The 12474-nt window shown below is 44.2% G+C and overlaps 1 protein-coding gene across 1 annotated transcript; it reads right to left on the bottom strand.

The window, feature by feature from the left end:
* Positions 1 to 704: 704 nt before the first annotated feature.
* On the bottom strand, positions 705 to 2534 carry LOC141126575 (uncharacterized). Its single transcript, XM_073612496.1, has 2 exons — positions 2445 to 2534; positions 705 to 2360 (listed from the first exon to the last, which is right to left on the bottom strand). Exons 1-2 carry the CDS (start codon positions 2532 to 2534, stop codon positions 882 to 884), a joined length of 1569 nt encoding a protein of 522 aa, XP_073468597.1. The 3' UTR covers positions 705 to 881.
* Positions 2535 to 12474: the final 9940 nt, after the last annotated feature.

Here is a 12474-nt window from a genome sequence, read left to right as displayed (position 1 = left end):
GGTCAAAAAACAAAAGTGAAAAATATACACTAGGTGGAGAACAGATGGGAGAATCAAGGATAGAGAAGGATCTAGGGATGCTAATAGATGATAGATTGAGCAACAGCATACAGTGCCAAGCTGCAGCTACCAATGCAGCCAGAATATTAGCATGTATAAAAAAGGGATATACTTCAGAGACAAAACTATAATTCTGCCATTTTATAAAACTCTGGTAAGGCCTCATCTGGAGTTTTTTTTTCAGTTCTGGTCACCAGCCCTCAGAAGGGATGTGCTGGAGCTGGAGAGAGTCCAAAGAAGGGCAACAAGACTAATAAGGGGACTGGAGGACCTCAATTACGAGAAACGGCTGCAAACACTAAATGTATTCTCTCTGGAGAAAAGAAGTTTGAGAGGGGACATGATAGCGATCTACAAATATCACAATGGGGATCCCAGCATAGGAAATGAACTATTCAGTCCTAGGGAGTCTAAAAGGACATGGGGGCATACAATGAAACTGGAGGAGAAGCAATTTAACCCTAAACTATTAGGGCAATAAGGATGTGGAACTCTCTCCCACAATCGGTGGTGGCTACGGGGAGTATGGATATTTTTAAAAGGCTCTTAGATGTACATATTAAAAGGACACAACATACAGGAATATGGGAAATCATTATAAACACAAGTTGAATTGGATGGACTATTGTCTTTTTTCAGCCTTTATGACATCTTCCCTAGCTTGTGGGATAACATTGGGACAATGAAACTAATGGGACACTCATAACTCCTCTAATATTACTCCTTCTTACAGAGTTTCCTCTCTGCAGCTGAAGCTTGTGAATCCTCTGGTGATAGATTAGCCCTGCACTAACTGTAAAATATTTGTCACATTCTGAACATTAAAATGGCTTTTCTCCAGTGTGAACCCTCTGGTGAGTGTTAAAAGCTGACTTATGTGCAAAAGCTTTGCCACATTCAGAACACTGATATGGCTTCTCTCCAGTGTGAATCCTCTGGTGTATGATAAGCTCTCTCTTGGTTGTAAAAGCTTTGCCGCATTCAGAACAATGATGTGGCTTCTCTCCAGTGTGAATCCTCTGGTGACTGATAAGATTTGACTTTTGTGTAAACATTTTGCCACATTCAGAACACTGATATGGCTTCTCTCCAGTGTGAATCATTTGGTGACTGATAAGATCTGACTTCACTTTAAAAGCTTTGCCACATTCAGAACACTGGTATGGTTTTTCTCCAGTGTGGACCCTCTGGTGTCTGGTAAGCTCGCTCTTGGTTGTAAAAGCTTTGTCACATTCAGAACACTGATACGGCTTCTCTCCAGCGTGAATCCTCTGGTGTATTATAAGAATTGACTTTGATGTAAAAACTTTATGACATTCAGAACACACTGACAGATTCTCTCCAGTGTGAATCCTCTGGTGTGTGATAAGCTCTCTCTTGGTTGTAAAAGCTTTGTCACATTCAGAACACTGATGTGGCTTCTCTCCAGTGTGAATCCTCTGGTGACTGATAAGATTTGACTTTTGTGTAAACATTTTGCCGCATTCAGAACACTGATATGGCTTCTCTCCAGTGTGAATCATTTGGTGACTGATAAGATCTGACTTCACTTTAAAAGCTTTGCCACATTCAGAACACTGGTATGGTTTTTCTCCAGTGTGGACCCTCTGGTGTTTGGTAAGCTCGCCCTTGGTTGTAAAAGCTTTGTCACATTCAGAACACTGATATGGCTTCTCTCCAGCGTGAATCCTCTGGTGTATGATAAGAATTGACTTTGATGTAAAAACTTTATGACATTCAGAACACACTGACAGATTCTCTCCAGTGTGAATCCTCTGGTGTGTGATAAGCTCTCTCTTGGTTGTAAAAGCTTTGCCACATTCAGAACACTGATGTGGCTTCTCTCCAGTGTGAATCATCTGGTGACTGATAAGATTTGACTTCACTTTAAAAGCTTTGCCACATTCAGAACACTGGTATGGTTTCTCTCCAGTGTGGACTCTCAGGTGTCTGGTAAGCTCGCCCTTGGTTGTAAAAGCTTTGTCACATTCATAACACTGATATGGCTTCTCTCCAGCGTGAATCCTCTGGTGTGTGATAAGCTCTCTCTTGGTTGTAAAAGCTTTGCCACATTGAGAACACTGATGTGTCTTCTCTCCAGTGTGAATCATCTGGTGACTGATAAGATTTGACTTCACTTTAAAAGCTTTGCCACATTCAGAACACTCATATGGTTTCTCTTCAGTGTGGACCCTCTGGTGTATGGTAAGTCCGCCCTTGGTTGTAAAAGCTTTGTCACATTCAGAACACTGATATGGCTTCTCTCCAGTGTGAATCCTCTGGTGTATGATACAATTTGACTTTGATGTAAAAACTTTATGACATTCAGAACAAACTGACAGATTCTCTCCAGTGTGAATCCTCTGGTGTATGATAAGATTTGCCTTCTGTTTAAAAGTTTTGTCACATTCTGAACACTGATATGGCTTCTCTCCAGTGTGAAACTTCAGGTGTGTGATACATTTTGCCTCCATTGTAAAACCTTTGTCACATTCCAAACAAGAAATATCTTCTGAAATGACTCCTCTTATGTATACATGGGTTGGACTTTACTGTAAAGCCATTGTCGCTTCCAGAACACTCAAATTACTTTTCTCCTGTTGTCCTCTGAGGCTGGATTAATGTTGAAGAGGATCCAAAGCATTTATGACATTTATAACATTGATATATGGCTCATTTGCCATGTTACTTCCTTTTATTGATGAAGACCAACATAACTAAAATCTTGGTTCCTCAATTCGCCTGTACAGAAAAAAAAAAAAAAATAGAAGTCAGAATTCTATAAAAAGAGTTCAATAAATTTTGAATACCATTTTATTGTATCGCCAGGGACTTGATGTATATTGACCTTTTATTTTGCCTCTTCCATTCAAACCTTCCATTTAGCACTTTTGCACCTTATTTTGCACATCTATTAGATTATAGCACAGCACTACTTCTATTTTACAAGACTTCAATAAAGTTGCTTCCCTTTTTAACATTTATTATTAACTGCTTCCATCCCGGCCTATTGTAATATGATGGCCAAACAGGAGCCATATTGTTCTGGAAAGATGTCATATGATGTTCCCAGAACGTATCTCGCACGGCTCCGCAGGGCCAAACTCTGGTACAGTCTGTCACCCACTGATGACTGATCAATGTACCGGCCCACTGCCAGTACCATGTGATTGCTGTGACCAATCACAGCAGATAACATGACAATTCATGCCATTCATTGTGTACAACTGTGTTACTCGCGGTGATTGGTCACTGTTAGGTACCTGGTAATAGAGCCTGACTGATGGGAGAAGACCTCTCATACAACTCTGGTTCAAGAGCCACTGGAGTGGGAACAGTGGTCTCGAGAGCACAGCGGGGTAGGAGTGCCTTGGAAGTTGCAGCAGCAGGAACTGAAGCAGGAAGGAGATCCCTCAGGGATGGCTGGAACTGCAGAGACGGCTGTGGCAGTAGCAGGTCAGCGACCTGAGAAGCTAGTGGATGCAAGACAGCTGCAGCTGGAACTGACAGGACAAACCAGAAGATGCGGCACACACACACTGGATAAGGCAGCAGAGAGGTTAGGCAAGCCGGGTCAAATGGGTATTCAGGCAGGCAGATTCAGCAGGCTAAACGCAGGGTCAGATAACAGGCAGAGGTTCGGCAACAGGTATCAAGCAGAAGTCCATAAGCAGTCGTCAGGCAAGCCGGGGTCAGATTGGAGAGAGCAGGGAAGGTCAAACAGGAGCCAGGTAAGTAAGCAGGAACAGCAAGCAGGTTTCATGTTTCAGGTACAGAGCTGCAGACGAAACAGCGCTGCATGAGTGCAGCTGCAATCCTTTTAAAACCCTCTTGGTGCCAAACGGCGCTAGTGCGAACGCGCCTGCTGTGCGTGCATGCACGCATGTTCGCCCGTACAGTGCTGGCAGGCCCTTGACAGTCACAATGATCACATGGTACAGATAGGGCCAATCATGGCCCATCTGTACCATGTGAGCTAATCGCAACAATACATACTGAATTTATCCATTTCGTACAGTAAAAATGCTTGCTTATAGCAATGAAATTCACTGCTATAAACAATCATAGTGTGTAAAAAAATATATATATCCTGATTACCTTCCCAGAGTATTACAATGTTACTATGGTAACACTGTATTGTTCTAGTCACTGTATGTAAAAAAAATAAAAAACGCTGTACTGCAGTGGTGACAGCATGTAAAAAATAACATAAAATGATTTCTTAATTTTCCTAAATATTGTGACAAGAACTACAACTTCATAAAACACCCCATGCCTCTTTCTAAATACCTTGGACCAGGGATCCTCAAACTATGGCCCTCCAGCTGTTATGGAACTACACATCCCATGAGGCATTGTAAAACACTGACATTCACAGACATGACTAGGCATGATGGGAATTGTAGTTCCTGAACAACTGGAGGGCCGTAGTTTGAAGACCCCTGCCTTCGACTGTCTACTTTTCTCTAAAAGGGGTCATTTGGGGGGAAATTTATATTGTTCTGACATTTTAGGGCCTTAAGAAATTAGATTGGCCATCAGAACATTAGGATTGATCGATTTTTAGGTATATCCCATGGTTTGTGGACTCTATGACTTTCCTACAGACTAAATAATATACACTGATTTGGGTTATTTTCACCAAAGAAATGGAGCAGAATACATTTTGGCCTAAATATATTAAGAAAGATCATTTATATGCAATATTTGGAGCATTCTATTGAGGTCTAGTCACCAACCCTCAGGAAGGATGTGCTGTAACTTGAGAGAGAGTCCAGAGAATGATGACTAAGCAAATAAAGGGGCTGGAGGATCTCAGTTATGGGGAAAGACTACAAATATTAAACTTTTTCTCCCTGGAGAAGAGACACTTCAGAGGAGATATGATAGCAATATACAAATACCTCAATGGTGAGCTCAGTATAGGGTGGAAACGTTTCAGTTTCAGGGAGTATAAGAGGACATGGAGCCACTCAATGAGATTGGAGGAGAAGTGGTTTAACCTTAAACTGCGTAGGGGTTTTTGCACTGTCAAGGCAGTTAGGACGTGTAACTCACTTCCACAATTTGTGGTGTCAGCAGGAAGTATTGATAGCTTCAAAAAACTCTAATGCCCCGTACACACGGTCGGATTTTCCGATGGACAATGTCCGATCGGAGCGTGTTGTCGGAAATTCCGACCGTGTGTGGGCTCCATCGGACATTTTCCATCGGATTTTCCGACACACAAAGTTGGACAGCAGGAGATAAAATTTTCCGACAACAAAATCCGATCGCGTCAATTCCGACCGTGTGTGGCCTGTTCCGATGCACAAAGTGCCATGCATGCTCAGAAGAAATTCAGACACGGGACAGCTCGTTCTGGTAAACTTAGCGTTCGTAATGGATAAAGCACTTTCGTCACACTGCAATGTTCAAAATGGTTTAATACAGCGCACTCTCTTCTTCTTTATAATGTGACAAGAATTAAGTCGTTTTGATGCTCATATTCACACACACTTCTCACAAACTTTTTTCGTTACTATTTATCGGGATTCCCTCAATATATTTTGATTTCTCACATCTGACAACATATTTTTTTTTTAGGTTTTTTTACTTTAATGTAGAATCTTTTTTGTGTTTCTCTTTTTATTTTTTTGGTGATTTGGATTTGTATTCCCGAAAATGTTTGTGTGTTTTTGGTGACAAGTTCCCACAACACCACTAATATGTTGTTCTATTTAATCTGTAGGAGATTGTTTGGTGTTGTTGTCCCTTGTTAATTTCACATTGTACTTTAGAAATGTACCTGAATCGTCACCAACAAACTGTCCTTTTTGGATGAAAACACACACAGGAGAGTAGAATTTCCCGAAAAATATTTTATTAAGGGCTCACAACTAAACAATGAGGGAGGCAACGCTGGAGAAACTGCAGAAGTGGGTGAAGTCTTGGACCCCCAGGGCAGACATCAATTATTTAAAAGTAAAATTGGTGGCCTGAGGAGTCCTTATCTAAGGGAGGGCAGTCTGGTCCAGAAGTCCCAGAGATCCGGAAAGCAGCAGATGACATGTGTGTCCCCAGGCTGTGGTCATACGAGAGACTGCATCTTCTGTCAGACCAGACTGAACCCAGGGTCATCACTCTTTGGTCTTCCTTCCACGCTTCCTTACAGGCTTTGGCTGTGGTGGTGGAGTTGTGGCAGCAGGAGGAGGAGGAGGAGAAGGATCGTCCCTCTCCATGACATCTGTCTTGTGTGTCAGTTCCCCACTCTCCCCCTTACGTAGGACTTTATAAATCAGGTCCTCAGAAATCTTGCGTTGGCCCTCCTGCATGCCCTGCAATTTTGTGGCAGCCATGCAGGCAAAGGCCTCTTCAGGACTGGGGAAGGCTCGGAGGGACGCCAAAGCCTCCTGGATCAGCCTGTATGCTGAATCCTGCACGGGACTCGGAGTGGCCTTCCTGGCCCTTTTATATAGCAGGCGGAGGGGAGGAACCTGAGACTCAGTCAGGCTGCGACTGGTCCCAGGCTTCTCTTGGCTGACACTTAGCCCCGCCTCCTCCTGGCTGCCACTAATCCCTGCCTCCTCCTGGCTGCCACTAATCCCCGCCTCCTCCTGACTGCCACGTTCCACAGCCTCCTCCTGGCTGAGGTCTTCCTGTGTATGAAAAAGGGACATAGTTTTAGTTTTTTATTCATCAATCACACACAATTTTCACCTCCTGACTGCTGCAAATTGAATGTTAACAAATATAACAGACTATCCTTCTGAGCCCAGCAGTTTTCATTCTTGTCCCAATTTTGGGTGCCCACTACTGTCTATTGATATGTAAAACACTTTTTTCAATCAGCAATTAGTGATCAATAATAACATCTAATAAACATAATTTATTGATTGACCAGAAATCTGTAGAAGAATGCTATACCTGACTCCAGCTGGGCTCCTCCACTTCTTCCTGGCTGGAAGGCCCAGTTTGGACATCGGAAGCCTCAGCTGGGGTGGAAGGAAGCGTGGAAGGAAGAGTAGAGAGGGATTCCCTGACTTCAGTGTGGTCTGACAGAAATCGCAGTCTCTCATAGTACCACAGCCTGGGGACATAAACGTCATCTGCTGCAGCTCCGGATCTCTGGGAATCTGTGACCTTCTTGCGCTCCCTAAGATAAGTGCTCCTCAGGCCACCAATTTTAGCTTTTAAATAAGGGATGGTTGCTGTGGGGACCACTGGCTTCACCAACTCCAGCAGTTTCTCCAGCGCTGCCTGCCTCTTCTGTTTGTGATTATAGTGGGGGTGTCTCACCTGCCACAGACAGGGCAGCTCCCTGTACTTGTCTATGAACAGGGGCAGGAAATTGTGGTCGTTGAACCCATCCATTTTCTATGCAAGACACAACACAAGACAAAGCCTAATGTCAGGCCAAACTCCCCTAATCTTGTTACAATATAGGCTTCAATTTCGAAGCAGTATAGGGCCAAGTTTAGATCCTACCTTCGTTAGCACGATCGGCGTCTCCGATGCTCCTTCCTCCGCTCACAGATCGTACGTAAGACGCGCGCGTTACGATTTATACACACTGCGCATGCGTATAACTCCGCCCGCCCCTGACGTTCTTTCTATTCTATTCCCCGCCCCTTTTCGTTCGGCGCAGTGGAGGAAGAGCACATGGCGGAGAGACAGCAGGATCCTGAGAATTGGAGCAACGAGGAGGAGGAGGAAAGGCCGGAGCCTTTTAGTCCAGATCCAGAAGGAGATTAAAGGACTCAAATATGTCCTTTGGGGAGATGTTGGAAATGGTGGACATCCTGAAGAAGGCCGACTATGATGGAAAGTATAGGCCTTACCCCAACCCCAATGTCCGAAAGGCCAAGATCATGGCGAAAGTGGTCAGGAGTCTGCACCGGAAATTTGGGGTACGACGATCGAAAGATCAGCTCAGGAAGCGGTGGTCGGACCTGAAATTACGAGAACATGAGCAGTACAGAAAGATCCGGAGAGTGCTGCAAAAAAGTAAGTAGTTGTGCTGTGTTCCTATTCTTTTTGTGTTTATTACGTTCGTGCTGCTCCATGTGCTTTTAGGAACTGTTGTACAGTTTAAAATGGCAACTTTCATGTTCATGGGCACATTATTCATTCGGATCACACATTTTTTTTGCGGACTAGAAAATACCATTGTTTAGGCCATATGCATTTGGCCACCATTTTGAGGCCCTATACTTGTCTTCAAAGAATTGGGTTGTGTAGATGGCTTTGTTACTAGAATGAAATGCAAACTAGATTCTGTGTAAGGAGAGGACACTGATTAGCTGTTTTCACATCTGGACACTGGAGCACTAGTGTGGGACCCCAGAACAACATTTTTATTAGGGGGGCCACACAGGTGCTCCAGTGTATACTATAGGGGGGGCTACATCTGTGAAGCTTGTACTAAACAGGTAAAGTATTGCAGCTTGACAAAGGGCACTAAAAAAGCTACATCTTGGAACTCTGCTAAAATATATCATTGTACCCCACTTCCAAGCAATGTTTCATCTTTATATAGTTCTGCCATCAAATATCTGTGTGCTAATTATACCATTTTTGTTTTACATAGGGGAGAAAAGACTCGGAGGACACCCCTCATGTGAGGAGACCAGAGCCCCCCCCCCTCTGGAAGAAGGTGAAATCCCCCCAACACAAGATGAGCAGGAGGAAGAAGACGTGGTGGAAGTAATCACCACAACAGGTGAGTGTCTGCGACCACAGGCTCAGATAAGAGATGGATGGCGGCATATTTTTTACACCTAATTTATTTTGGGGTTCCTCTCTTTTTAGGTGATCGTGAGGTTGTGGATGAAGATCCTTTCACATCAGAAAGTGCCCAGATTGTGATCGGGGAGATCATGGGGTGTAATTTACAATTGGAAAACATCAAGCAAAACATCAATGATGTTATTCCAAAATATAAAAACATCATTGATGTTTTGGGGCGAGTTTAAAGCCCCTCCAAATCACTTTCTTCTTTTGTCTGCTACAATGTGCGAAATGTTTTTGTGATTTTTCCCAAAGCCAAATTTGGAGGATGCACACAGTGTGTCAACATGTGCTATCTGCCAACACGGGAGATCAATGGGCGCGTTTTGGGGGTGCAACCCCTTCCTCAATAATAAAGTAGCGGTGAGGAAGGGCTTTCTCCCCCAAAACACGTCCCTTCATCCCCCGCCGTGATGGCAGCTAGCACATGTTGACATTGTGAAATTTGTGTGCATCTTCCAAATTTGGCTTTGCCAGGGGTGATTTCCCCCCATCTGAACACAATATCAAACACAGTTCCTAAATACTCATGTCTGATATTGCCTTCCAGTTCTACCAAATGTGAACTTTGTAAGTTCAAGATTTGTGTCTTTCTTGTTGGTTTTACACAGGCCTGTTTTCTATAAAATGGACATTTTGATTTTGGATAATGACACCACAAAAATTGTTATACAACAAACATGTTGGTTTGTCAGAAAAACCTTTGGTAAATGCACATGTGATTGTGCAGGTAATAAAAAGATTGTTCATCAAGAATGTGTGGATTATTGTCTCAATGCTACAACACTTTTGGGGTGATGTAATTGTTGTTTTATGAGAAAATGGGGGTTATTTCCTAAGGGGAAATCCACTTTGCACTACAAGTGCAGTTTCAGTGCAGTTGCAAGTGCACTTGTAGTGAAAAGTGTCTTTGCATTTAGTAAATAACAGCCAACAGTGCTTTGTATAAGGTTACACAATCACGACATTTTCTGCACTCCACACATTTCTGTCAGGGTCAGCTCAAACAAACACAAGCAGTAAATGTCCACAAAGAAGAGCCTGGGGGGAGATGCCTGTCGAGAACTTCAAGTCCTGCAGACTTCTCCCTGTGGCCAAATACCGCAAGGTAGCGACCAACCTCTGCTCCGGAGTGATGGCTTGCCTCATGCAGGTATCCTGCCTGCTGATATAGGGGGTCAGCGAAGCCAACAAACGGTGAAACACGGGATCCGTCATCCTGAGAAAGTTCCTGAAATCATCAGGATTATTCTCACGGATCTCACGGAGCAAAGGCATATGACAGAACTGGTCACGCTGAAGCAACCAATTCTTGGCCCATGAACTCCTCCCCACCCTGTTCATGGACTGGACTTGTGTCAAGGTCAGGACCCCAACACCAAGCCCCCGCACAGCACGAACTCTACGAGGAGTACGCATACGAAACATGTCTAGAAAACGGTCGGCTGCTCAGAACGAAGTAACAGAACGCACTGAAGAACAGCAAGGCCTGTGAAGAGCGACCTGAAAAACAGCAACGAGCAGGCAAGATCACACAGAAAACTCTGATACGAACTGACTGCACGCACTGAAGAGCAGATACAAACCCACAAGCACAAACTGAACGTCAGAAAACGATCTGAAAGCCACGAGTCTGAAAAAGCGCGAATCGTCTCTCACCAAACTTTTACTAACACGAGATTAGCAAAAGGAGCCCAAAGGGTGCCGCGCTTGGTTCTGAACCGGCCTTTTCTAGTCTCGTCGTACGTGGTGTACGTCACCGCGTTGTTGTCGATCGGAAATTCCGACAACTTTGTGCGACCATGTGTAGGCAAAACAAGTTTGAGCCAACATCCGTCGGAAAAAATCCTAGGATTTTGTTGTCGGAATGTCCGAACAAAGTCCGACCGTGTGTACGGGGCATTAGAAGGGCATCTTAGTGAGCACATTATACAGGGATATGAGATATGATTTTTGGCATAAGCACACACACAGGATGAACTGGAGGGACTGGTATCTTTATTCAACCTTACTAACTATGTATATATAACAGAAACAAAGAAGGTGAAGGTGTTAAAGATAAGGGTTTTCATGGATCACCTAAAGACAGGGTAGAAGATAGACAGATTGAGGTAGAGGGTTCCAGAGGATAGGAGAGGCTCTGAAGAAGTCCTGGAGGTGAGCATAGGAGATGGTGACGTGAGCGCTAGAGAGTAGGAGGTCATGTGAGGAGTGAAGAGAACGGTTTGGTTGGTATTTTTGGACAAGGTTAGCGATGTAGCTGGGGGCAGAGTTGTGGAGGGCTTTGTAATATGTTGTTAGTATTTTGAATTTTTAATAGACAAGGGATTGTCAAACATGTTGAGTTAAGTTCCCCTGACATATTGCACCTCCAACAGGTAGGAAAGGTTGTGGGGAAAATTTTGTGTAAAAGAGTGAGGGCTGCATACCATCTGGTCAGAATGTTATATCCGGACTCCTGGACAGTGCTGGAAAAGGAGGATTTGTGAGCAAAGAACAGAATATGATCTCTTTCTGTCTGGGTGAATGTGTGACCCAAATCTCTTCCCATTTCAGGAATGGAGTTGTGAAATTTTTGTTTTGATTGGAAAGAAAGTGATGATATGGAAATTGTGTGACCTGTTGGCTGACTTCATCTTAAGTCAAGTCAAGTCAACTCAAGCTTTATTGTCATTCTATACTGTAGAATGAAATGTCGTATCTCTTAAATATAGGTTGTTTTGCCTTCTTGATGCCATGAGACAGATTGGCTCTTGCTGTTTTGAGAGCTGCTTTATCTCCTAATCTGAATACCTCATCTCTGGTCTTTAGCAGCCCACTAACCTCTGCTGTCATCTATGGCTTTTGGTTGGCACGTGTGGTAATAATCTTGGTGACTGTCACATCTATGCACTTTTTGATGTAAGCAGTCACTGTTTCAGTGTACTCTTGTAAGTCTGTATGATTGTTGTAAGTGGCTGCCTCTTTAACCACTTCCTGCCCGCCGTATGCAGAATGACATCTGGGAAGTGGTTCTGTTATCCTGACTGGGCGTCATATGATGTCCAGCAGGATAACATGCCGGCGTGCACCTGTGGGCGCACACAGCGCGGCAATCGCTAGTGCGGTGTGTCAGTCTGACACCCTGCATCTCCGATCGTGATCAGAAGCCTCTGTTAGAGGCTTCTTACCATGTGATCAGCTGTGACCAATCACTGCTGATCAATGCGTGAACCAGGAAGTGCCAGTAAACGGCATTTCTCGGTTTGTGCTGACAGGGAGAGACGATCGGCGGCTCTCCCTGTCAGAGGGGGGGTTGTGCTGATAATCAGTATATTGATTATCAGCAAATCCCCCACCTTTTAAAATGTGCCCATAAGCTGTGAGTCAGTGCCCCATAAAAACATAGCTCACAGTGCCCATCAAGGTGCCAGTCAGTGCCCATATCAGTGCTAATAAGGGCCCACTACAGTGCCAGTCAGTGCCCATCTCAGTGCCCAGCAGTAAAACCTGTCAGTACCTCAACATCAGTGCTTCCCATCAGTGCCACCTGTCAGTGCCAATCAGTACCGCCTATCTGCCAATCAGTGCGCCTGCCAGTGCCCATCACAGCCACCTGTCAGTGCCCATCAGTGCCACCAGTCAATGACCATCAGTGCCGCCTAT

The sequence above is a fragment of the Aquarana catesbeiana genome, linkage group LG02 (assembly GCF_042186555.1).
Source record: "Aquarana catesbeiana isolate 2022-GZ linkage group LG02, ASM4218655v1, whole genome shotgun sequence".
NCBI classification, from domain to species: domain Eukaryota; kingdom Metazoa; phylum Chordata; class Amphibia; order Anura; family Ranidae; genus Aquarana; species Aquarana catesbeiana.
The sequence above is the reverse complement of the archived record's forward strand: the minus strand, read 5'-3'. Positions and strand labels throughout refer to the sequence as shown.